This window comes from Erythrolamprus reginae, chromosome 12, assembly GCF_031021105.1.
Source record: "Erythrolamprus reginae isolate rEryReg1 chromosome 12, rEryReg1.hap1, whole genome shotgun sequence".
Taxonomy (NCBI): domain Eukaryota; kingdom Metazoa; phylum Chordata; class Lepidosauria; order Squamata; family Dipsadidae; genus Erythrolamprus; species Erythrolamprus reginae.
Window position 1 is genome coordinate 19,118,476 of NC_091961.1, and position 27,295 is coordinate 19,145,770.

General features: G+C 42.5%; 1 protein-coding gene across 2 annotated transcripts in view; it reads right to left on the bottom strand.

Moving 5' to 3' along the window:
• ROBO3 (roundabout guidance receptor 3) overlaps positions 1-27,295 on the bottom strand; it is a 264,086-nt gene that overhangs the window by 72,774 nt on the left and 164,017 nt on the right. The window contains exons 3-7 of one of the 2 annotated variants that reach the window (XM_070765672.1): positions 26,315-26,472; positions 23,587-23,707; positions 22,369-22,507; positions 14,581-14,708; positions 10,735-10,746 (exon numbers count right to left, since the gene is read on the bottom strand). In XM_070765672.1, coding sequence (XP_070621773.1) covers positions 10,735-10,746; positions 14,581-14,708; positions 22,369-22,507; positions 23,587-23,707; positions 26,315-26,472 — 558 coding nt within the window. The remainder of the gene's footprint in view (positions 1-10,734; positions 10,747-14,580; positions 14,709-22,368; positions 22,508-23,586; positions 23,708-26,314; positions 26,473-27,295) is intronic. The other variant, XM_070765673.1, reaches the window with a different exon arrangement.

A 27,295-nucleotide genomic window follows, 5' to 3' on the forward strand; every position in this document is an offset into this window, starting at 1 on the left:
TCCCAGTTCTATCAAGAAATCCTGAGAATTGAGCTTGGATTTCATTTTTGTGACACCCTCCCCCCCTCGGCTTTACCCCCTTTCCCATGGGAACGGAGTATTCTGAGACTGGGTCTTGGCTAACCCCTCTCTCCATTTTGCCCATTCCTGATCATCCCGAAGGAGAAGGAGTCCAAAGTACCGGGAGCAGCTTCACAGTTTCAGCATCTCAGAAGAGCAGCTAGAGGCATTTACAAGTAAAGAAAAAAAAAAGATAATTCAAAGCATTGGGAGGTACCAAAGACAGTTTAAAGGGTGGGGAGAAGACACCAAACAAAGGCGCACAGTTTTTTTTTTTTAAAGAGAGCCCTGAGGTTTTCTTTTTACAAAAACCACCCAATAGATGCATGCGAGGAATATCAATTTGCAATGGGAGAAGGCATTTAAGAAGTCTGAGGGAGGCCACGAAAGGAACAAGTCAGCTAAATCAACCACCCAACCATGAATAATGTCTCGGATGTAAATTCCTCTCTTTCTAAGCACTTCTGGCTTTTTTTGAAAACCTTCCCCCATCTCAGCCTCTCAATGCAAGACAAATGACAGTCAGGTTTTACAAATGCTAATCGCTTGCCTTATCACCTCTCCTCCTTCCCTCCATTCTATCAAAAAAGAAGAAGAAGGCGGCAGAATGTTCCTAGCCCCTCTTGCAGAACTGTAAAGCATTGACAGAGAGCATTAGGTGCTATTAAAACAACAACAACAACAACAACACCTTCAGGTGTGCGATTGTTTGGAGCTCTGCAAGCCTCTCCTTAATGAAGTTATAGATTGCCACATGCTAAGCAGGAGAGACCTATGAGAAATGGTGTGCTTGCTTGCTTGCTTCCCTCCTTGTCCACAGCCACCTTCCCTTGGATAACTTCCATAGAAAGAAAAGCGGGTGGAGGTGGGGAAACCCTGCTGATTGCTAATAGTTATTGACGGGAGAAATGCTTGGTTGGTAGGTACAAGGGAATACGTGCAGATAGAATTTAAATGGGAAGTTAGTGCTGAAGGACTCGATCAGTAATCGTGAACCATTCATTCATTCATCCATCCATCCATCCATCCATCCATCCATCCATCCATCCATCCATCCATTCATTTATTTCTTAGAGTTGGCCTTCTCTGGGTCCCGTCGACTAAGCAATGTCATTTGGCGGGACCCAGGAGAAGAGCCTTCTCTGTGGCGGCCCCGACCCTCTGGAACCAGCTCCCCCCAGATATCAGAGTTGCCCCCACCCTCCTTGCCTTTCGCAAGCTCCTTAAAACCCACCTCTGTCGTCAAGCATGGGGGAATTGAAATTTCCCTTCCCCCTAGGCTTATAGAATTTATACATGGTATGCTTGTATGTATGAGTGGTTTTTTAAATTGGGGTTTTCTAGATTGTTTTTAATATTAGATTTGTTTACATTGTCTTTTTATATTGTTGTTAGCCGCCACGAGTCTTCGGAGAGGGGCGGCATACAAATCTAATAAATACAAATACAAATACAAATTTGTATGGGCACTAAGTGCCAAAAAGGTCACACAGAAATGTCGTGTGTGTGTGTGCTTGTTGGGGCTGTGCTCCGGGAAAGGTGAACTTCCGGGTTCTAGTGCATATGAGCGCCCGACAATCGGCTGGCTGGCATGCATGTGCACACTGGTTTTCAGCACTGCCGCATGTGTGAACGGATTGCACTCTAGAAAAGCCACACTTCCGGGTTCTCATGCGCACACCAGTATTCAGCACTGCCACGCATGAAGGACAGCTGAACATCATGTGCACATGCATGCCAGAAACCTGCAAGGTGAAAAGGCAAGGCCACGAGTGCTGGGAAACTTGGCTTCACATGCCACTTTGGGCACATGTGCCATAGATTCACCATCACAGGACTCGATGGCTTCCAGTCCTTACACTGAGTCCCTTAAACTTTGAGTTGGGGTTGATACTAGGCAAGAAAAGAGAAGGGAAACTACTGCATTTCAAAAATAATAATGTAAGTGGCAGTAGGGATCAAAAGAAATGAGTATCTGAAGAAACACAGGTGTCGATACATCCTAAGTTGAAATAATCTAGTGCAGGGGTCTCAAATTCAAGGTCTGGAAGCTGGATAGGACCCACAGGGTACTTAGATCTGGCCCATAAGGCCACCCTAGAAACAGCGAAGAACCAGCCCGCAGTACTTCTGCCAGCGAAAACAGGCTCCTGAGCTCTTTTCAGCTGCCACGGCCTCCTGCAACAGCTCCGTTTTCACCGCCAAAGGGCTGCAGGAGGCTGTGGAAGCTGAAAACAAAGCTCGGGAGCCCATTTTCACTGGCAGTGCTCAGGCCCCCACAGGTGCCCTGAAAGCAATGACATCAAACTGGCCATGCCCATAAGGTCAAACACAACCCCAATGCGGCCCTCAATGAAATTGAATTTGACACCTCTGATTCTCTTTTGGACCATGTGTTGCCAATGTAGCCAGGTGGTTAGGAGACATTTGGTCCGTGGGGTGACAGCATCCTGCTTTAAGCATCCTCCAAAAAAAAGCTCACCTATCACTAATTTTGTTATTGTTACAGTCAAAGTAGGACTAGTTTCATGTTCTCAGTCACTGGTAGCCCCCACTGCATGGTCAATGGGAAGAAATTATGGGGATTCCAATTCAGCATAGACAAAGGACAACGCTTTGCTTACTGTATATCAGTGTTTCTCAATTGCTTTCTGTTACGCCCCCTCTAGGAAGAAGTGAACATTTCACGCGCCCCCCAACTCTCTGCAGGGACAATTGTTTGCAATATTCAGCATGTGTTTGCTGAAAAAACTCAAGTGGCTTGTCAGCATGATTGGGGTGTAATATGTTTAAATGACGCCTTAATTTATTTGACTTCATCCTGTCCACTGCCAACATTTTTAGACACAGTAAACATACTGGTCTCTCCTCATCTCCCACCGTAGTCACAGTGAAGCCAAGCGCTACATTTGTGTCGTCATATTTCCTCATCTTAGCTTTTGGGAGAGTTATGTTTGTCTCATTATCTCTGTCTTTCTCCTCCTTTTTTTCATCTCTGTTAAATAAATGGTGTCTCTTAAGGGTTTGTTATATGCACTTCATATCTCCTACTCTGTGCAAAAAAAACCTATTCCCTGCAGCAAAAAGAGCACATTCCTGGGGTCATGCCCCCCCCCCGGCATCATTCTGCAGCCCCCCCAGGGGGCCCCACCCCACTATTTGAGAAACTCTGCATATCAAGGGGAAATCTTATTTTTCTCTCTAGTCTCTAGGTCAGTGATGGTGAACCTATGGCACGGGTGCCACCCTTATCTGCTGGCACGCGAGCTGTTACCCTAGCTCAGCTCAAATGTGCTTGATCTTTGACTCACCCAGAGGCTATGGGAGGGCATTTTCAGCTTCCAGAGAATCTCTGGGGGGATGGGGGGGCATTTTTGCCCTTGCCAGTCTCCAGAGCAGGCTCCGGAGCCTGGGGAGGGTGAAAAACGGGCCTATCGGGCCCACCAGAGGTTGGGAAATGGGCTGTTTCAGGCCTCCAGGGGGGCAGGGGAGGCCGTTTTTGCCATCCCCAGGCATTGAATTATGGGTGTGGGCACTCCCATCACTGCTCTAGGTTAAGCTAAGAGCTGCAGTCGGAAACTGTTTGTTCCATCATGAGCTAAATTTGATCTGATTTTAATTTAAATGGAATTAATTAAATACAATCCTGTTCATACACTATGTTTAACTGGGCCATGTTTGGTGCTAATGTGGAGTGCTTAGTGCTCTCTGAGCTCGGTTGTTTTCTTGTAGACGTTTCATTAACTAACCAGGTAACGTGATCGGATTATCATCATGAGAATCATTATATGTTACCTAATTGGGCAATGACATGTCTGCAGGTAAACAACATAGCTCAGAGAGCACCAAAGACTCCGCGGTTCAATGCTGAGCTATGCATATTCTCTTCTGTGGATGTCAATAGCATGCCATAACCTAATCTGACAGAGTCGTTTGGAGTTAAACCCACTTCCTGCAGTCATACAGTAAGTAAAGTGGAAATAGGGACCTTTATTTTATCCTCTCTTCTACTTTTCCTATCCCACGGCCCTATGTGTGTGTGTGAGAGAGAGGTGGAGGCAGAAGGAGGGATGGAGGGAGAGAGGGAAGGAGAGAGAGGGAGAGAGGGACGGAGAGAGAGAGAATGCTGAACTCGATGGGCTTTGGCCTGATTCAGCATGGCTCTTCTTATGTTCTTATGAGAGGGGGGGAGGGAGGGAGAGAGAGGGGAGAGGGAGGGAGAGAGAGGGAGGGAGGGGGAGAGAGGGAGGGAGAGAGGGAGAGAGGGGGAGGGAGAGAGAGGGAGAGAGAGGGAGGGAGGGAGAGGGGGAGGGAGGGAGAGGGGGAGGGGGGAGAGAGAGGGAGGGGGAGGGAGGGAGAGAGCGGGAGAGAGGGGGAGGGAGAGAGAGGGGGAGGGAGAGGGAGGGAGGGATAGAGAGGAGAAAGAGAGAGGGGGAGGGAGAGAGAGGGAGGGAGGGAGAGAGGGGGAGGAGGAGAGAGAGGAAGGGAGAGAGAGAGACTCTGACTCTCAACACTGACCCTGATGGGATGACTGCTGATGGTTCCCCCATTTTGTTTTCTGGAAGTAAACTTTAAAAAAAAGAGGTGTAGTTACAACCTCTCAATTTTCTTTGTGGTGACCAGGACACCATCAAAACAGGGCTGCTTCCCATTGGGCAAAAGTGACAAAAATTCACTGGATCAGCCATGTTGTCTAAACACAAGCCATAAAAATGTCCTTCTTCCCAATGTATTTAATAATAGTCTCTGTCAGATTTACAGGGAAGATTCAAGAGCAACTTTCTTGTGTTACCATCATGCTCGTGCATTGGGGGCTGTAAACTCCTGCCCTAGATGTAACAAAACAGGGAGAAAAATGATAGGGAATATTCAAAGAGAATTCTACAAAAGCTATTCGGGTCCAGTGGTAACGAAGCTCACATCACACCAATCATATTTTTTTGTTTTATTATCACCCACTCTTTAAAAAAACATTAAAAATGCAATATTCCTCACTAATTGCCATTTGTTTTGACATCTTATTCCACAAAACCGAGGCAGGAAAAATTATGGTTGGAAGATGCTCACTTAAGATTTTATGAGGGCCTGGAGGCACTCAGGTGTTTGGGATATTTCCTGTCTTGGTTTTATCATCCTGACATCTGAATGCGTGGAGGGATCATGTCAGGTAACCCAATCGTCCCTCAACCATCAAAAGCCTGGGGTCAAAAATCCCACTGATGCAACAGCCTACAGTTTTATAACTTGAGCCTCTGGGTTATATTTTGTTCCTTGAAGCATTGAGAAGCAGCCTCTTGTCTTGAGGATCGTAAATCTGGGAGGACAGGCCACACAAAGAATGCTCCAGCATTTCGTTGAAGGTCAGCCTTTGTCCCCACAACCAATGTTGAGGCAATCAGCGGGCAAGGATTATTTTTTATTTATTTATTTATTAGATTTGTATGCCGCCCCTCTCCGAAGACTCGGGGCGACTCACAACAGTAATAAAAACAATATAGTAGTGAAACAAATCTAATATTAAAAAACATATAAAACCCTATCATTATTTAAAAAACCAAACAGCACATTCATAACAAACATAAAACAAAGTATAAAAAAGCCTGGGGGAAAGGTGTCTCAACTCCCCCATGCCTGGTGGTATAAGTGAGTCTTGAGTAGTTTACGAAAGACAAGGAGGGTGGGGGCAATTCTATTCTCCGGGGGGAGTTGGTTCCAGAGGGCCGGGGCTGCCACAGAGAAGGCTCGTCCCCTTGGGGCCCATCAAATGACATTGTTTAGTCGACGGGACCCGGAGAAGGCCAACTCTGTGGGACCATATCGGTCGCTGGGATTTGTGCGGTAGCAGGCAGTTCTGGGGGTACTCTGGTCCAATGCCATGTAGGGCTTTAAAGGTCATGACCAACACTTTGAATTGTGCCCAGAAACCAATCAACAGCCAATGCAGGCCACAGAGTGTTGAAGAAACGTGGGCGAATCTGGGAAGCCCCACAATGGCTCTCGCGGCCGCATTCTGCACGATCTGAAGTTTCCGAACACTTTTCAAAGGTAGCCCCATGTAGAGAGCGTTGCAGTAATTGAACCTCGAGGTGATGAGGGCATGAGTGACTGTGAGCAATGACTCCCTGTCCAAGGATGTATTTGTGGAACTGAATTTTCTATGGGTCGCTCTAGAATCCTTCTGCCGGTGCAGCAGAAATCTCAGGATGCGGCACCCAGGGGGAAGTGACTGGTCAAGGCCCATTTGCTCCAACATGTGCCTGGATGAAAGTTAAGGGACCTTTGACCTTTCAGAGCCAAAACTGGCTGGTGCCACCTGCTTTATAATCAAATAAAAATGCAAATGGGAGGGAAGCAGGGGCCAGCTTTTGTTAATTTGTCTCTTTGGTTAATAATTGCTGGGAAAACCCCCTTCCCAAATTATAAACGCAGCCAGACGCAGCCGCCGCCCCAGTTACTTCAAAGACCAGTCAAAGCTGGATGCTGGAAAGGATCGGGTGGTCTCAGGAAATCCATCGCTGCCCCCCAGCACTGCTCTGCCTTGTCTTTTTCCCTTTTTTCTTTCTTTTTAAATACTTCCTTGCTTCAAAGGGGAAAGATAAAACAAGGGCAAGATTGACCTGCTATGCCTAAGGAAACGTTCCTGTTGCCCACAAACCCAGCGTGGAGATAAGAGATGATGGCAAAACAAGAGACCCCCTCCCCTTCCTGCTCTCTCCATCCCCAAGGCAGGAAATTGACCTGCCTTGCTGGATACACTGCCAAGGATGGGGGAGGGAAGAGATAGAGCTCTCCTAGCGTTTCTTGTTCACCTTTGGGCTTCATATCTGCATAGCTACAAGGGCTCCTGCTTCATCATTGCAGGCTGATTTATGAGTGCCAAACAATAGGGACCCGAGGAGGAGACTTGCTATGCCACCTCCAGAGCCATCAGAAGCAACAGAAGAGCCTGTTTTTAACTTAACCTGTTAAGGATCTGCAAACCGGAGATACAACCACTGATAACACACTCACTCTCCAAAAAGGCCTGGACTTTGTCTCAGACTGGTCTAACACCTGGCAACTTCAAATATCAACCAACAAATGCTCTACCCTCCACATTGGCAAAAAGAATCCTAACAGCACATACGAACTGAATAAACAAGCTCTCACTGCTAACCCACATTCTGTAAAGGACCTTGGAATACTAATATCGAATGACCTAAGTGCTAAAGGCCACTGCAACAATATCGCCAAAAAAGCCTCTAGAGTTGTCAACCTGATCCTACGCAGCTTCTGCTCAGGCAATCTCACTCTACTCACAAGAGCCTACAAAACCTTTGCCAGACCCATACTAGACTACTGCTCATCTGTCTGGAACCCATACCACATCTCAGACATCAACACCCTTGAAAATGTCCAAAGATATTTCACCAGAAGAGCCCTTCACTCCTTCACTCGAAACAGAATATCCTACAAAAATAGACTAACAATCCTGGGCCTAGAAAGCCTAGAACTACGGCGCCTAAAACACAATTTGAGTATTGCCCACAAGATCATATGCCGCAACGTCCTACTGGTCAATGACTACTTCAGCTTCAACCGCAATAACACAAGAGCACGCAACAGATTCAAACTTAATACGAACCGCTCCAAACTTGACTGTAAAAAATATAATTTCAACAATTGAGTTATCGAAGCGTGGAACTCATTACCGGACTCAATAGTGTCAACCCCTAACCCCCAACATTTCTCCCTTAGACTCTCCACGATTGACCTATCCAGGTTCCTAAGAGGCCAGTAAGGGGCGTAAATAAGTGCACTGGTGTGCCTTTCATCCCCTGTCCAATTATCTTTCCTTTCTTTCACCTATATTATATATTATCTTCCTTTCATATATCCTCTCCTCTAAGTTAACTTTCACCCTCTTTTATATTGTCACATGTCTATTTTTCTTCCCATGTATTTGTGTATTAGACAAATGAATTTTAAAAAAAAATCCGGCTGGGTGATGGGTCTTAAGCCCAACAGCAACCACTACTTTTGCAAGCAAACACACCTTTCCATGGGCAAATTCACCAGAGGAATTTTTCCCAGGCTCACAGGAACCTTTCTGGGCTAAGTGCATGGATTCCGAGGAAAATCGAACCGTGCAGTAAAAGCAACCACCTTTACAAGGCTGTCAGGAAGCAAGTTCCTGTCTTGAGGGATTTACAATCTAATATTCAACCCAGAAGAAACCGGGAGGAGGAAAGAGGGAAGGAAGGAAGGTGTGATTAGGTCTGTCCTGTAGGAACAGCCTTGTTCTCTTGACCTCCTCATTGATATTTTCTGCCTTCTCCTCAAAACGTGAAATGAAAGGCTGATCCATAATTCAGGATGGAATATCCACCTGTGGAAACTCACTTGTGCTACATTAAAAAGTCACTGAAATGGATTGGTTAACTTCTTTTTCTTTTAACTATGTGCACTGCTGGGAGAGACTTTCGTTGGAATCCAATCTATAAACTTTCTAAATAAACATGCTTCATGGAAATACACTGGGGGGAATAACTGAGTAAGAGAGAGTATATTGTTGAGTTCCAGACATAAATGGGTAACTGCAATTGTGTATAACTGGAAGATTTCATGAGAAGACAGCTAAATTTGCAAACTGTATTGAATTCCCTGTATGCATATTAATCTTTTAAGCTGCTTGCAGAACACTCTAAGTCATAGGCTGTTGAATGAACGGATGCATATTGCCTTATAAGCTCTGTCAATCATATGTTGATCTTTAGCCAAAGTCATTGGCTTATGTTGAAACTTAGAGCAGTCACTATTCTAAAAACTATGATTGTTGCTCATGATAAATGCTACCTGTTCAAACCAAATGCTGGTTGATCTTGGCTTGCCGACATGTTATCTATACTTAAAGAACATATGCTTATATACATGAATCTCTTTTCTAATTTATTTATAAGAAGAGCTTGCAATGCAAAACAACAACACTAGGCTAGATTAGTGTTTTTTTAAGATTTTGCAACATTTATGTTGTGTGCAATGGGAGTTGAAATCCGCACATCTCAAACCATGCTGACTGGGGAATTCTAGGAGTTGAAATCTATGCATCTTAGAGCATGCTCAGTGGGAAATTCTGAGTGCTGAAGTCTACGCATCTTAAATCAAGCTGCATTGGGAATTGTGGGGATTGAAGTTCTCACATCTTAGAGTTGCCAATTTGAAAAACACTGGAAGAGAAAGTTTGGCTTGAATGTTAAGACCTCTCCTCCAAAGGAATGGTTGAAATATGGATGTTAGCCTTGCAGGAAATTGAGAGAAGGACATGTACTTCTTGGAGTTAGTAGGTGAAGTGTAACAAAGGAGAACTTGTTATGAATCTTGTTATATTGAAGAACAAAAATCTAAACTGGAAATTTCCCTTGGCGCTTTTTCTTGTAAATCAATTGCCCTGATATATCCTAATCAACTGCACTTTGTTGTCCCAATTGCTTTCTAGTTTTCCTTTAACAACCACAATAACCCAACCAAACTTTAAAAAATCTGGAAAAAAACCTGGACAAACCATTCCAAGTCTTTATATGAGTTTACCTGACTATTCAGCTAAAAGTGAGATGGTGGGAGGCAGCAGTGACCACCCTTCAATCTTTGCCTACTCAAACCCAACCCAACACATTTTGTTAATGCCAACATGACTTAGCAGATGATGTGTCCACGTCCTATGCAACTTCGATGATCACCTATTTCAAATCAGTCCTGATTTGCTGGCTATGGAAATATCTAAGAAGATATGATAATATTCATGGAAGCTAGAGTAGTAATAAAGTTAGTGTTTGATCAGCATATGATTATTTAGCAAAGTAGTTATTGCGTGCTTTGGAAGCAAATTTGTTATGGGAATTCTATTTCTCTACTTTCTCTCTGAAGAGAAATATCTAGCTCCACTCTTTTCCTTCTTTGCAAACTAGGATTTTAGCTATCATCAATATTTGTATATAATTAGGTACTGACAGTACCTAGCACCCCTTTGTTACTTTATCCGTAAAAAGAAACTATTCCATGTTCTTTATTTTTAAATCCCCAAGCCACAAACTTTAAGAAGCAGAATGATGAAAATACGATCCAGGTAAGATTAGGCTTGAACTCTTGCATTCCAGAGAAATTAAGTGACTGCAATATGATACTCGCTTACTTGAATATTTCCATGAAATCATGGGACTACTCAGTGAGTAGACATATAATTGATTGCATGATGTTACCTGGATGACACATGAAATGAGACTATGCCTCTTGTATGTTTACAACACAGACTTTTGAAAGAATGTGTCCTAGATCAGGGGTCTTCAAACTTGGCAAGTTTAAAATTTGTGGATTTCAACTCCCAGAATTTTCCAGCTAGTTGGCTGGAGAATTCTGGGAGTTGAAATCCACAAGTCTTAAAGTTGCCAAGTTTGAAGAACTATGTCCTAGATTGTATCCACAATATTATATTTTCTAATTTGCTTCAAAGATTATGACCCATTTAGTTCATTGTCACAGCAGGAAAAGTAATTTAGAGTCCACCCCATCCTCTATCAAAATCAATCCATTCCCACTGTGGCTTGAAAGAAAGAAAGAAAGAAACATGCAAAAACCTGATTCTTGTACCCTAACCCACACCAGCATGCAGCAATGTTATGTGATGAAATGAATACTTACAGAATGGGCCAACTGGACCAAAGAGAACATATGAGAAAAACAAAAATAAAAAAGTATGAAATGCGTTTGATTAAATAAGGCTGACATGAATGCTTAGAGAATTGGAGGATAAAAGTATTAGAGGCCAAACGTGCACTCATCTAGTTGCCAGATCAATATAAAATCCTGATTCAGTTCACCTGCAAAGTTCTTTAGAACTTGAGTCTTCTCTCCCTCCAGGACAACTTGCTCCAGGGAGGAATCTGTTCATCTAATACCATCTAACTGAGAAAGGTAGGGTGGGAATCCCACCCGTGAGAGATTAAGGGGACAAGGAGCCACAAACTGGCCTTCCCCTTCTTTGTGGAATATTAGGCCACCAAAATCAAGATGGCACCCATTTGGACATTTAAGAATGGGGCAAAAACAATCCCCTTCTGCACGGCCTCTAGACCTCAGTAGGCATGGTAGAATCTGGTGTGGAGATGGAGGAAGGCAGAGGCATTTTATCAAAGATCTAAGAAGCAGATCAGCCAATTTATAAATTAGAAATAATAGAAATATACCAACTGAAAAAAGATCATGATTGTTTACGATGTTGTGAGATCAGTTTGACTTTATCTGGAAAATGTATTATGTTGAGACTAGAAGAATTAAATGACTTGGAATAAGGTCGATAAAATAAGGAAGACTATATGATAAGCATAATGATAGTTTAAGAAAATTATACAAATAAGTAGGGTTTCTTATGGGGCATTTGGTTATGAGAAAACAGGAAAAAATGATAAATAATAAGATTTTAAAAGGTGAAGAAGCAAATATGACATAATTATTGAATGGCAAAAGAAAGAATAACTATTTTGGCAAATTAAACTAACAGCGGTTAATTTGGGGAATTTTTTGTGGGGGGATAAATCAAATGACAAAATTAGATTTCTATTTTTTCTTTTTTTTAGAAGCACTATAATTACTGAAAAATATACCTGGAATAAATTGTTTTATACATAAAGAATATGATTGATCAAAATGTACAAATATGTATTTATGGTAATACTGTAACATTTGAAGGTATATTGATTTATGTATGGAGAGTTGGATAAAAAAATAAACTTATTTGAAAAAAAAAAAAGAAGCCTTGACTCCTTGGTTTGCTGAAAGCGGCCCATAAAGGATCCTCCTTAAACCTTTCACAGCATCGATCTGATCATTATGCAAAGAGTGCTTTAGTCTGGCAAGATTCCTGTCTATGGGCGAACAGCAATAAAGAAACCCCTCTGAGTAATTCATTCTGTCGTTCTCGGTTCTTTGCACTGGACATTAATCTTAGCAGACCAAAACACACTTTGCATAGTAACTATCAGATCAATCCTGTGATTTAGGTTTAGGGAGGATCTCTTCTGGGCTTCATTCTGCAAATTGTGGACGTGGGGGCCATCTGCCTCATAGCTTCTTGGGAAGGAGACCCTCCCACCTCCATCTCAGCCTCAGATTCCTCCACAGCAGTTGTCCATAGCAAAGCATGCAACATATATTTTGATATTGCAAGCTAAGCAGGCAAATTGTTGCAATAAATAAGAAGGTACAGATGTGTTCTGAGCCCTTTAAGGTCTTAGAGATATGCCGACCCAGAGACTAATATTACAATACTTATCTGTTTAGGGTGAGTTTTAGAGGTTGGGCTTCTTTCTAAGAAAAAGAACTGACTCTTTAGTTTCTGTTTCAACCTTTAGGAACTGGTCACTGATGGTGTGTAAATTTAAACTGTCTAGTTTATTTTTTTTAAAATAAAACATTGGCTTGTTTCCATTAAATAGAAACCACAACGGTTCAGTGGTTAGAATGCAGTACTGCAGGCTACTTTTGTTGACTGCCAGCTGCCAGAAGTCCGGCAGTTCAATTCCCACCTGCTCAAAGTTGACTCAGCCTTTCATCCTTCCCAGGTCAGTAAAATGAGGACCCAGATTATTGGAGGCAGTATACTGACTCTGTAAACCATTTAGAGAGGGCTATAAAGCACACCTTTTTCCTTCCTAAAAGAGGCTGAAAATTTGGGTGCATCTTATACTCTGTCGCTGTTTTCCCAGTCCTAACAACGTGCTAATGATCTTCCCAGCTATTACCTTGCAGGTTCTTTCATTGTTACTCTCTGCAAAGAATGTTTTTCCAGCCCTAAGTCTTGAAGGGTTTTTTCATTGCTACTTGCTCCGAATAAGGTTCTTTCTAGCCCTAACAATGTGCTAATATTCTTCCTAGCTCTTCCCGGCTTGCAAGCTTTTTCATGGTTATTCTCTCTGAAGAAGGTTTTTTTCAGCCCTAACCAGGGGATAAAATAATGTGCTGAAGCTGACCAGACTAAGGATGCTAGCCTGATTAATACCTAGTAGGCAGATCCCACCCCCTATTTTCCTCCCCCCAAAACTAAGGTGTGTCTTATATTCCGGTGTGTCTTATATTCCAAAAAATACATTAGGTCTACGTGCTATTGTTAAATAAGTACTGCAAACAGTGTGACTGAAAGCAATTTTCTAAGTAGCTGAAAATTTCTTTAAGCAAGATACAGAAGCTCTTTTTGTGAATGACCCTCTATGGATGTTTTTTCCCAGCTGCTCTGTGGAACATTCCAGGTGATGTTTCTGGAGGGGAAAAGCCCAAAATATTTAATTCCTTTCCCCATTTTTTTAAATAAAGCAAACTTTATTTTGTGTTTATCAGGAGCTAAACACAACTGTTTCAATTCTTATTTTAAAAAATCTGAAAACTTCTAAGCTTGTTATTTTGCAATTTGTTGGCAAATTATAGGAGCGTAATCATAAAATAGCTCTATGGTTTGCAAAAATAAAAGCAAAAGAGAGAGGGAGGGAGTTGGGAGCAAAAGCAATAAAGAATCCTAAACTTACAACCATAATTAAGCTTGCCACTTTTATCACAAATTGAGATGGTGGATCACTGTGTGACCTTTTCTACAATAGTTATTAAGTGAACACCACAGTCATTAAGTTAAACCATTGCTTGCTATGGGGCATTTTTACCAGAAAGTGGAAGCAAATGCTGTCAAAAACATAAATCATGGTCCTGTGATCACTGGACATCATAAATAGCAATAGATATGGACTGGTTGCCAAGCATCCAAAACTTGAGCAATAGCAATAGCATTTAGACTTATATATCCCTTCCTAGTACTTTTACATCCCTCTCTAGGCGGTTTACAGAATCAACATATTGCCTCTGGGTCTTCATTTTACCCGCCTCAGAAGGATGGAAGGCGGAGTCAACCTTGAGCCGGTGGTGAGATTTGAACTGCTGGACTACAGCTAGCAGTTAGCTGACATAGCCTACAGTGCAGCACTCTAACCACTGTGCCACCCCGGCTTTTCACATCACATCAGAGAACTTCAAATCTGGGTCATAAGTAGTTTTTTCAGGGTTGGTCGTAACTTTGAATGGTTATTTAGCGACCAGCCATAAATTAAGGGCCATTGGCATATAATTTATGTTGAAGGCAGGGGGGAAATGGCAGGGAGGAGATTTGTATAAGAAACATATGCAACATGTTCCTTGACCCCCTTCGTGAATTGATTGCTTTCTGGATGCTTGGATTACAACATCCATTTGTTCTGACCCTGGTTGGGAAGTTCTAGTCCCATATAGCTTGAGTGTGTGTGGACACTCATCCCTGCTTTACTAATTTCCTGCCACAATCCACCCTTGGTATCTACCTTGATTGATCAAAACTGCTGAGCCTCCAGCAAACCAAGCTGATTTAGCTACAGTTACACCAAGGCCAGCATGACCCACATCTATGTTGGATTTCTTTGGTTGTAGCTCTTCAGCATCCAAACTTTGCAACCCACTCATATACATACTTACCATGTACACTGAGGGATCCCGAAGCCTCAGATTTGCCCACGCTGTTCTCTGCCACACAGGTATAGGTCCCCTCATCCTCTGCAGTCACTCGGCTGATGCGCAAGCTATTGTCATTCTGGATCTCCGATCTTGGTTTTGAAGGGGAAAAAAAAAAGTTTGTCAATGGCTGTGTTAAGCCGTGGTTAATTTCTGGAAGAAGCCACCATGAGCTGGATTCGCACAATGCCCTTAACCATGAACCTGCATTTAGAAATCTTAACAGCTTTGTCCATAAGGTTTTCTTTCGTATAAAAATTGAATAAATAACTAATAAAGCAAAATTCACCAATCTGCATTATACAGTGGTACCTCGACATACGAGTTTAATTCGTTCCAGACCCGAGCTCGTAAGTCGATCAACTCGCATCTTGAACGAATGCCTTTAGACTTTGTTTTTCACGCCGAGATAACCAGAAGCAAGGAGATTCTTGCGCCAACTAGCGGAAGCTCGGCTCGTATTCTGAATTTGAGCTCGGATGTCGAACAGAAATTTCGCTCGCAGCGTGGCTCGTTACTTGGAATACAGTTTTCCCTCGATTTTCGTGGGGGATGCGTTCCAAGACCACCCGCGAAAGTTGAATTTCTGCGAAGTAGAGATGCGGAAGTAAATACACCATTTTTGGCTATGGATAGTATCACATGCCATCCCTTAACACTTTAAACCCCTAAATTACCATTTCCTATTCCCTTAACAACCATTTACTCACCATTATTACTGGTACTCATCATTGAATAAGACACTTAATGATCCTGATATTTATAAACATAATTATTTATTAACAATAATTTTTTTGTTGTTATTTATTTGCAAAATTTATTACTTTGGCGATGACGTATGACATCATCGGGTGGGAAAAACCGTGGTATAGAAAAAAAATGCGAAGTATTTTTTAATTAATATTTTTTGAAAAACCGTGGTATAGGCTATTCGTGAAGTTCGAACCCGCGAAAATCGAGGGAACACTGTACTCGCATGTGGAGCAGCTCGTATCTAGAGGTACCACTGTAATTCAGCATAAGGTCTGAAATTATCTCCAGAGTACCAAATTGCTGCATTCCTGACCATATGTACAAAGATGGAAAGACACTGGAATCCCCACAATGAAGGAATGGTAGGTAAAAATGACAGAATTAGCAGAGTTGGCAAAGTTGTTGGGTTTAATAACTGTCAAGTGCCGGAGAAATAGGAGATTCAGGCAGTTCAAATGAGTATAAAGATTTATTGCAAGCTCTCTACAAGAATCTGATCTACTATCGATCAAGGGAAATGAATGGGAGTTAAGAAAGGAATTAAAGGTGTGCTGGGCTTAGATCTCTCCCTCGATTTCTAGTCATCTCCTACAATATCTAATATGCAAAAAACCCTGCAAAGGCTTTTTGCAGAAAACAGAAAAAGATGTATTTATGATTTATGGATTTGATGATCAGAAAGTGTAGATTATGCTATGTAACCCTAGAGAGGATACCATTCAAATGCACTTATAACTGCTGTAAATCAATCTGAAGCCATTTCTTTATATTTTGTCTTTCCTTTTTCTATTTCTCTTTCCTTTTATTCTTTTCTTACCACTTTTCTTTGACTTAGCTTTATTTTTCCCCTTTTATGTGTTTTTATTCTGCATTTTTTTCAGTTAAATTTTTTTTTTTAAAAAAAGGGATTACAGCAAGTTATCCCTCAAACCACTCTTAAATTTCAGGCTTCAGCATTTAGTAGGAGTTGACTACTAGTAGTAGGGCTTGTAGCAGAGGCAATTCTATCTATTTTTATACTTATAAAGATGACCCCCGAGCAACTATCATTACAATAAGCAGCCTTGTATCAAATTCATTTCTCAGCATACTGTAACAAAAAAAAAAATTTCCATTACACTCACATTTTAAACTCATTACAAAAGTGACAGCGTCAGTCAATATAACACAATATCATTTAGGAGGTTGCCTTTCTGAATGTCTTCCCCACCATCACCACAGAAAAACCACAAAGGTCTCCTGGGCATCTGAGATGAAGCTTCAGGAACTCTAGATTTAAAAATAAAAACCCTGGTTCTGCCTGCCAAGTTGTTCTTTCTTTTTCTTCCCGGAGCAAAACATTCTCTTAGCAGCAGAACAAACCTTTATTATTGGAATTGTTCTGGAACTGATCTCACCCGGAGGAAACTGCTTGCAGAAAAGACAACTAAATCTTCCCAGAATGACAGAAGTAGAGCGCTAAGCTATTTGATGTTTGGAGAACAAGACTTTGTTATTTTGGATAATGAACTTCTCTCATCTTTTTGTACATGAGAAATCTTTCTCTGGGTCCATCTGTAGCAGTGATGGTGAACTTATGGCACGTTTGCCACAGGTGTCACACGGAGCCAGGGGTGGGCAGCAGGCAGGACGGGGTGGAACACAGTTCCACCAGTGCAAATTTGTTTATTTATTTATTGGATTTGTATGCTGCCTCTCTCTGAGGACTCGGGGCAGTTCACAACATAAATGAAGCTGTGTGCCCAGCTCCAGCTGACCATCCCACCCTCTATCTTCCTCCTCCTCCTTGGAAAGCGGCAGGGAGACCAGCACCGGCAGGAGTTGCAGGGGGGCCATTTCCTCCCCCATCTTTTCTCAACAGCTGATTGGCACCCATTCACCTAGCTACTCAGCCTGAGGCAGGGAGTGACCCAGGAAGGAGAGCGCGGGAAATGCGAAGCTAATTGTCACCCCAGAGAGCGACCCTGGTGAGGTTGTAAGTCGAGGACTTAACAGTTCACTTGAACAATGATGATCGTTCAAGCCACACCCACCTGGTCACATGGCCGGCAAGTCACTCCTACCCAGTCATATGACCATCAAGCCACACCCTCAAAATAAGCCACCCACAGTGTGGCAGTAAAAATTTTGGCTGCCCATTACTGCACAGAGCCATATCTGAGGGCACACGAGGTGTTACCCTATGTCAGCTCAGCATACATGTGTGGGCTGGCCAGCTGATTTTCAGCCTTCTGGAGGGTAGAAGAGGCCATTTTCACCCTCCCCAGGCTTCAGGAAAGCCTCCGAAGCCTGTGGGTGGCAGAAAACGGCTCAACAGGTCTACTGGAAGTCCAGAGGTTTCAGTAAGGCCTGTATGCATGCATGGGGGGAACATGGGGTTGTTGTGTGCACATGTGCTGGGGGGTGCATTGCATTATGGGTGTGGGCACATTATGAGTGTGGAGATGCACCCTTTTGGCACCTGAGCAAAAAAGGTTTGCTATCACTAATCTATACAGTGGTACCTCTAGATACGAGCTGCTCCACCTGCGAGTATTCCAAGTTACGAGCCGCGATGCAAGCAAAATTTCTGTTCGACACCCGAGCTCAAATTCGGGATACGAGCCAAGCTTACACTAGGTGGCCCAAGAATCTCCTTGCTTCCGGTTATCTCGGCGTGAAAAACAAAGTCTAAACGCATTGTTCAAGATGCGAGTTGATCGACTTACGAGCTTGGGTCTGGAACGAATTAAACTCGTATGTTGAGGTACCACTGTAGCTTCTAAAAACAATGGTTTGCACTCATAATAACAGCAGTTATCAACTTTTCTTATAGTTCTAAGAATGATTGTCATTGACTGGACTGATTCTTCAAGATTTCAGCCCAGTTCACTCCTAAAACTCAAGTTATCGAAGATCACTTGAAGTCTATACCAGACATTGAATCATGGGCTTTATTAATGTAAAACCCAACTCTTCCAAGCTATAGCTCTGGAAGTCTAGCTCCATGTCAGGTCTGGTACAAAAGATGACCTCTTCTTCTGAGCAATTAGATGTGCTTCTACTGGAAGAAACATGTTCTACTAGATGCACTTCTTATACATGTGAGCTACATGCTCCACTGCTGCCAGAAATAATGAAAAAATAAATTCTTCAGCAAATTCTTCACAATTATTTTTTTTCACCATCACTTTCTTTTGAATTCTTGTCTGCATGAAAAATCACAATATTTCCATATTGTGTTATCTGGTTTAATCACGTTCAGTGATTTTCTGTGGCCATATACAGAACATATTCTTCCTTTTCATCGTTAAAACTGATTCTCCATTCCCAGCCTTCAAAAATGTGTTCCGTCTTCTTATTAGTGCACTCAGAAGGGGGAAAAATAGATGCCTTTAACTGTGCAGCAACGAGTGCCATTGCCTGTAATGATATTTACTGTCAGCTCTGTTGTGCCTCATGCATGATTATCCAGGGGATTAAGCTCTTTTGTCACCCTGGAATCAAGACAAGGATATCTGAACAATGGTCCCATTTCAACACTAACACTTTGACAGTAATCGACTGACCTTTTCAGACTTTGCAGCATGGCAAAAGAAGCCTTCCTTGGAATCAGCAAAGGGTTGTCAGCCATTATTGCTACTGCTTGTCGTTTCTTGCACTTGTCATTTTAACATGCAAAGGAGCTGATGGCTCTCCACTTACAACTGGGGAAAGGAAGGGCAGCCAAGCTATTTGAGGAGCGCTTAGGGAAAAAAAGCCATCTACCGCAATCTTTACAAGCTCTCTGCATTTTTTTCCTATTGATTCCTATTCAGTTTGATGAATTTGTTTCTGATTTTTTTTAAAGAAAAAAAGAAGAAGAATTGAATACTTTTAATTGCCAGGAATTTGATTCTGACTGGCTCAAGGTTGACTCATCCTTCCATTCTTCCAAGGTGGGTAAAATGAGGACACAGATTGCTCTGTAAACCGCTTAGAGAGGGCTGTAAAACACTGTGAAGAGGTATATATAGCTACTGCTATAGCTATTGAAGGTGTCCCTCAAGTTTGCTTAGTTACATGGTGCTCATAAATATTCATGAGGATCCTCTTGTTCATTGTATGATCTTCTCTCCGGCAATCCACAGCCTCTCTGACTTCTTCCATTGTTAATGTTGTGATTCCGTCTGAGGCTCCTCAGGGAACGGCTGAACCTCTGCCGGCTCCCTGCTCAGAGGGGGAGGATGAGGAACAGGAGGAGGAGGAGGCGGCCCAGGCAGAAGGGGAGGAGGAATATCAGGCCGAGGGAGAGGGAGAACAGCCAGAGTCCCCCGGGGTGGAGCTCTCCCCAGCAAGCAGCCTGGAGTCCTTAGATGAAAATGCTCAAGCCATCATCGATCACAGGCAGAGAAGAGCAGAACAACGAAGGGGACAATTAGCCAGGTACTTCCAGTCCTAAATAGGTAACAGCTGGGTTTGGGTGTGGTTCTCCCCAGAAAGGTTGAAAAGGCAGACCCACCCTTCCTGTCTTGTGGAGTAGTATCTTTGGGAGTCCTGGGACCTGGCTGTGATCTTTGGCGTCTCTGATTCTGACTTGTGGCCTTGAAGGCTGAAACCTTGGGGAAAAAGGTGTGGGGGCTTATTCTCTACAGTGGTGTGTGTGCCAGCAAGAAGTCTGCTGTATTGTCTGGCCGTCAGGACTTTGCTGTGAAGCCTCATAGCCTGCCTGTTGGGAAGAACAGGTTTTTCTCTGTGTTTATTTTTCAAACTATAAAGTGCTTTTGCTTTTACCAGCATGTCTGGCTGCTTTTTCCAGTTGGTGTTGAAGTCTGGGGGCACCCAGACAGAACAGTTAAGGAATTCTTCCTATATCGTTTTGAGCTTGGGAAGTGTAGACTTTCAAGGTAATTCAGACAAGAAGCACAAACCATGAATATTAATGCTACCTTGTAGTGCGGCAGTTAGAATCAAGTACTGCAGCGTGAGCCTGACGAGGTTCAAGACTGACTCAGCCTTCCATCCGGATGGAAGAGGATTCAGATTGTTGGGGGCAATAGACTGACAAACTTCTCAGAAAGTGCTGTCATGCATTATAAGTAGTGATGGGCGAACTGAACCTGCACAATTTGGGTCCGTACTGAATTTTGCGGTGTTCGGTATGCCGAACACGAACACAAATTTTTTTCCAAACTTTGGGCAATTTGGGGGTCGTGTTCGGAGCTTTGACGTTACCGGCAGATTGCTAAGGATGCCAAGGTGATCACTTCCTGGATTCCATGGAATCCAGGAAGTGATCACCTCGGCGTCCTTAGCAACTTGCCGGTGATGTCAAAGCTCCGCCCCCGGAATCTCTTCATGGGAGGGATTCCCTGTTTGGGTTCGAGTTCGGGTCCGGTTCGGGTTCAGCCAAATTTTGCGTAAAATTCGGCCAAACTTGCCGAACCCGAACACCGTTGGATTCGCCTATCACTAATTATAAGGCAGTATTGCTACTGCTATTGTAATTGCTATCTTTAATGTCAGATTACTATATAACAAAATCTGGCAAATCCGATAGTTCTCCCTTCCTTTAATTTTACTTTTCAGAAAATAGGATAGGTTCTTTTTCGAGATGCTTCTCACAGTCCTTTTACCTCTCTGCGTTGAGATACAATTACATAACCTTCATATAGTTTGCAGTTCTTTCTCCTGTTTCTCGCAGTCATTCCTACATAAGATTACATCCATCCATTCCAAGGAAGCTTTGAGTGGCAGAAATTTGTGATTGATAACAAAGTAAAATGAACAGCACAAGACCCATCACCCCCTGCTCCCAATGATCAGCTCTGCTCAAAAAGCCATTGATAGAAAACAGAAATCAGAAAAGCTTAAACAGTGGCACAGTACAGTAGAAAAACAGTAAGCTCTTTTGCAGGGGAGGAAAATGACAAGACATATTTTAGCACAACAAGAGAAAAACAACATTTACACACCATTCAAACAAGACAACCCAAAAGCTAAAAAAGAAACAAAAAGACCCGAACAAACTCTTGCCAGTAATCAACACCCACATAAGAAGAGATTGACATCAGAATTAATACCAGGCCAACAGTCCAGCAGTAAACAATACTCCGATCAAGGAATTATCAAAAAGAAAACAACATTCCTGTTCTGTCTGGGTGCCCCCAGACTTCAACACCAACTGAAAAAAGCAGCCAGACACGCTGGTAAAAGCAAAAGCACTTTATAGTTTGAAAAATAAACACAGAGAAAAACCTGTTCTTCCCAACAGGCAGGCTATGAGGCTTCACAGCAAAGTCCTGACAGCCAGACAATACAGCAGAATTCTTGCTGGCACACACACCACTGTAGAGAATAAGCTCCCACGCCTTTTCCCCCAAGGTTTCAGCCTTCAAGGCCACAAGCCAGAATCAGAGACGCCAAAGATCACAGCCAGGTCCCAGGACTCCCAAAGATAATACTCCACAATACAGGAAGGGTGGGTCTGCCTTTTCAGCCTTTCTGGGGAGAACCACACCCAAACCCAGCTGTTACCTATTTAGGACTGGAAGTACCTGGCTAATTGTCCCCTTCGTTGTGCTGCTCTTCTCTGCCTGTGATCGATGATGGCTTGAGCATTTTCATCTAAGGACTCCAGGCTGCTTGCTGGGGAGAGCTCCACCCCAGGGGATTCTGGCTGTTCTCCCTCTCCCTCGGTCTGATATTCCTCCTCCCCTTCTGCCTGGGCCTCCTCCTCCTCCTCCTGTTCCTCCTCCTCCCCCTCTGAGCAGGGAGCCAGCAGAGGTTCAGCCATTCCCTGAGGAGCCTCAGACGGAATCACAACAATTCCTACCAATTCCTACCAACACCAACCAGGAGAAGCCATTGTATATAAAAAGAGAGCAGCAAATCCCGGCCTCTTCTAGCACTGAAGATACTACCTACTTGGGTAATGAAATGCCTAAAGAAAACCACAAGCTCAGAGAGACTAAGAACTCCCCAGTTCAATCTACAGGAAGAACCCTAAAGATGAATGGAGAACTTGCAGTTGTCACTTACCTCCCTCGAGGAAGTTCTCCTTCCTCTTTCCGCCACCGAGATGTTGGCACTGGATCTCCTTGTACCTCGCAGTGGAAATTCACAGTGTCTTCTGCCAGGACCACTTGGTTGATGGGCCTCTTGATGAAAGTGGGCCGTTCTGTCAGGATCATAAAGTGTATCAAGAGCAAAGGACAAGGGAGGGATATAGAGACCCATAGAAACATAGAAGATTGACGGCAGAAAAAGACCTCATGGTCCATCTAGTCTGCCCTTATACTATTTCCTGTATTTTATCTTAGGATGGATATATATTTACCCCAGGCATGTTTAAATTCAGTTACTGTGGACTTACCAACAACGTCTGCTGGAAGTTTGCTCCAAGCATCTACTACTCTTTCAGTAAAATAATATTTTCTCACGTTGCTTCTGACCTTTCCCCCAACTAACCTCAGATTGTGCCCTCTTGTTCTTGTGTTCATTTTCCTATTAAAAACACTTCCCTCCTGAACCTTATTTAACCCTTTTAACATATTTAAATGTTTCAATCATGTCCCCCCACTTTCCCTTCTGTCCTCCAGACCAGTGTTTCCCAACCTTGGCAACTTGAAGATATTTGGACTTCAACTCCCAGAATTCCCCAGCCAGCGAATGCTGGCTGGGGAATTCTGGGAGTTGAAGTCCAAATATCTTCAAGTTGCCAAGGTTGGGAAACACTTCTCCAGACTATACAGATTGAGTTCATGAAGTCTTTCCTGATAAGTTTTATGCTTAAGACCTTCCACCATTTTTGTAGCCTGTCTTTGTACCCGTTCAATTTTATCAATATCTTTTTGTAGGGGAGGTCAAGTGTGCATCAAATTGATCTCAAAGCACCCAGATTTGGTGATGTGACCAAGAAGGTGATTTGAGTGAATCTCTGCACAGTCAAAGCTCAGTTATCTTGTAAATCTGACTCCACTCCTGTGGCCCAATAGATTTTATTTAAAAAAAAGGGAAATCAGGAAAAAAAGAAAATTGAAAAACAATTGAAAAAGTGGTTCAATCTAATTTTGGGTGGTAGCCCTACCGATTAATCCTGCATATGTGAAAAGAATGACCCTCTTTCATTTCCCTCATTTTCATTCCTACAACTTTTTAAAAATACAGTTTTTCCATGATCTCATCTAGTTGGACCCAAGGAAATTAATTTTCTTCCTCTTCTCCGGTAGAGTCCACCAGAACCCTGCTTCTACGTACCAAACACCACCAGTTCTGCAGGTTCGCTATCCCGTTCGCCCACCATATTGGTGGCCACACAGATGTACATTCCAGCATCACTCTTTCTTGTGTTGGACATCATCAGCTTCCCACCTCGGATCTAAGGAGAAGGTCAAGAAAAGGCTCTAAGGTCTCTATCCACAGATCTTTACTAGACCAGGGGTCCCCAACCTTTTGGACCTCAGGGACCACCAAGGTCATATATGAACCACAAAAAATCATACTTTTAAGTCCCACAGACCACTAATATGATTTTTAAAAAGATAATGGTAAAATATCTTTGTAAAATAATGATCAGAGAACTTCCATTTTATTAATATGAAATGCACCTATTTAATATAACAAAATTATAAATGCTTATTTAATTATAACAAAATCATAAATGCTTATTTAATTATAACAAAATCATAAATGCTTATTTAATTATAACAAAATCTTTAAAGGTTGTTTAATTGTAACAAAATTGTTAAAGATAGCATAATTGTTACAAAATAATTGAGGCTTATTTGATGGCGACTTGCTGATGTTGTTGGAAAAGTCAGTCCCATATTCCAGAACTGTAGCTGTAGTCCCTTCCCTCCCCTTCCCTCCTCTCCCTTCCCTTCCCTCCCCTCCCTTCCCTCCTTTTACTTTTCACTTCACTTCACTTTTCCAGGACTGGATTAATTGCTCTTGGCCAGGGGCCAAGATTTCTTCATGGACCACCAAACCTTTCTCATGGACCACCAGTGGTCAATGGACCACAGGTTGGTGACCTGCATTCTAGACCTATATTTTGATGGGAAATGGCATGCCGGCTTTGCTTCCATGTCATGAGTGACTTAGTCAACCCTTCTATTAGTGATCAAACTCATCTTTTGGTGCCAGGATCACACACTCTTGAGCAATTTATTTATATATTCTAGGTAACCTAACAGAGATGAAACCAAAACCCACAACATGAAACAACCCAAAGTTAAAACAATAAACTCGTCCCCGAAAGAAAATATTCCTGATCCAAACGCTAGGGTTATAGCCATTGTCTTTGAAGTGCTGCAAAAGTCCAACAACATTGGTGTCATTTGGATTTCTTCTGTAGGGCAGGCACTGCCGCCAGGAAGCCACAAATATGGTATCCAATAAGATGGCACTGCTGGATAGAAAGGAGCTGAGAAAGAGGTAGCCATTCCGTGGTTTCCCAGTTGCCACAAAGTAGGCTGAGAAGTAGTTACTTCCTTTCCACATTTATTATTTCTTACATAGAAACATAGAAGTTAACCACTATGTTAACATAGAATATTAACCGCTCCAAACTTGACTGTAAAAAATATGACTTCAGTAACCGACTTGTCGAAGCATGGAACTCATTACCAGACTCCATAGTGTCATCCCCAAACCCCCAACATTTTACCCTTAGATTATCTACGGTTGACCTATCCAGATTCCTAAGAGGTCAGTAAGGGGCGAGTACAAGTGCACTAGAGTGCCTTCCGTCCCCTATCCTATTGCTCTCCTATATCTCCTATACCTTTCTTCTATTCCTATATCTCTTCTTCTATTATTTCATTGATATATTCTATTCCTATATCTTCTTTTCTATTATTTCTTAGATATATTTTACTATGAGTATCTCCTCTATAACCTTCATCATGTATTTTACTACGTGTATATTGATATATACCCACTAAAACCCTCATTGTGTATTGGACAAAATAAATAAATAAATAAATAAAATAAAGTCTGACAGCAGAAAAAGACCTCATGGTCCATCTAGTCTGCCCTTATACTATTTTTTGTATTTTATCTTAGGATGGATATATGTTTATCCCAGGCATGTTTAAATTCAGTTACTGTGGATTTATCTACCATGTCTGCTGGAAGTTTGTTCCAAGGATCTACTATTCTTTCAGTAAAATAATATTTTCTCATGTTGCTTTTGATCTTACCCCCAACTAACTTCAGATTGTGTCCCCTTGTTCTTGTGTTCACTTTCCTATTAAAAACACTTCCCTCCTGGACCTCATTTAACCCTTTAACATATTTAAATGTTTCGATCATGTCCCCCCTTTTCCTTCTGTCCTCCAGACTATACAGATTGAGTTCATTAAGTCTTTCCTGATACGTTTTATGCTTAAGACCTTCCACCATTCTTGTAGCCTGTCTTTGGACCCGTTCAATTTTCTCAATATCTTTTTGTAGGTGAGGTCTCCAGAACTGAACACAGTACTCCAAATGTGGTCTCACCAGCATTCTATATAGCGGGATCATAATCTCCCTCTTTCAGGAAGGGAAACCCAAAAGGGAAATTATAACTATCTTACCCAAAGGGAAACTATGATGGTGCAACTTGGATTAATACCTCCAGGGGCAAATTGGGGTTTCACCTTCCCCACAACTGTCCCTTTATTCCTCGTTTATTATTCCCTTCCATGTGAGAAAAAGAGGAAGAGAGATAATATAGCAAGAGCCTAGAAAAACATTGTTTTCATGGGATCCCATATGTGGATGACACAAAACTATTAATCCTCCAGTGAGCAGTTTACATACCACTGTGGTGGGAATTTAATTGATTAGGAAGAACGATAGCTCAGGAATGGTGTCTTGGACCAGAAAATAAACAAGTCAACTTGGCCTATTGACTGAAAGCTGTTTATAGAAGTTCCAGCCCAAGGCGTTTTTTAATCCCAATATGCAATGTGTGCACAAAAGCAGAGATGCTCAATCTCACCGTGATGCGCTCCTCCTTATCACTGAGGCGGATGCTGTTCTTCTTCCAGGATATGGTGGGTTCTGGATGGCCTCTTGGTGGGATGCACTCCATCACTGCTGGCTCACCAGCTGCTACCACTACATCACTGGGTGCCTGCCGGAAGTCATCTCTTAAGACTGTAAGAAAAAGGAAGGCTGTGAACGCCCTTCAGAAGTATCTCTGGGGATTCTCAGTCATCTAGGTCAGTGTTTCCCAACCTTGGCAACTTGAAGATATTTGGACTTCAACTCCCAGAATTCCCCAGCCAGTGAACGCTGGCTGGGGAATTCTGGGAGTTGAAGTCCAGATATCTTGAAGTTGCCAAGGTTTGGAAACACTGATCTAGGTCATGGCTGTCCCAAAGATGCTTTTTCGAAAGGACTTTTCTTTGCTTGTTTTTTTCTCTTGAAGACGTTTCACTTCTCATCCAAAAATCATTCTCCACCATTCGGTCAGAACTGAAGATGCTTCTTGGATGAGAAGTAAAATGTTCAAGAGAAAAAAACACACACAAAAAGTCTAGCTGCCTTTTGTAAAAGCATGTTTTGATCCCATAAGAAGGGATAAGACTCATAGCAGAGAGACCGGGAGACAAGGAAACACATGAAGATAATCCTGCTTTGCGTCCTTTCAAGAATAATGTCTCAAGAAGAAGCAAGGGGTGGAAACTAATCAAGGAGAGAAGCAACTAAGAACTAAGGAGAAAATTCCTGACAGTTAGAACAATTAATCAGGGGAACAGCTTGCCTCCAGAAGTTGTGAATGCTCCAATACTAGAAGTTTTTAAGAAGATGTTGGATAACCATTTCTCTGAAATAGTGTAGGATCTCCTGCCCAAGCATGAGATTGGACTAGAAGACCTCTAAGGTCCCTTCCAACTGTGTTGTTGCTGTTGCTGTTGTATTATTATTATTGTTGTTGTTGTTGTCCCAAGTAAGACAGCAGGAATCATCCTTTTAA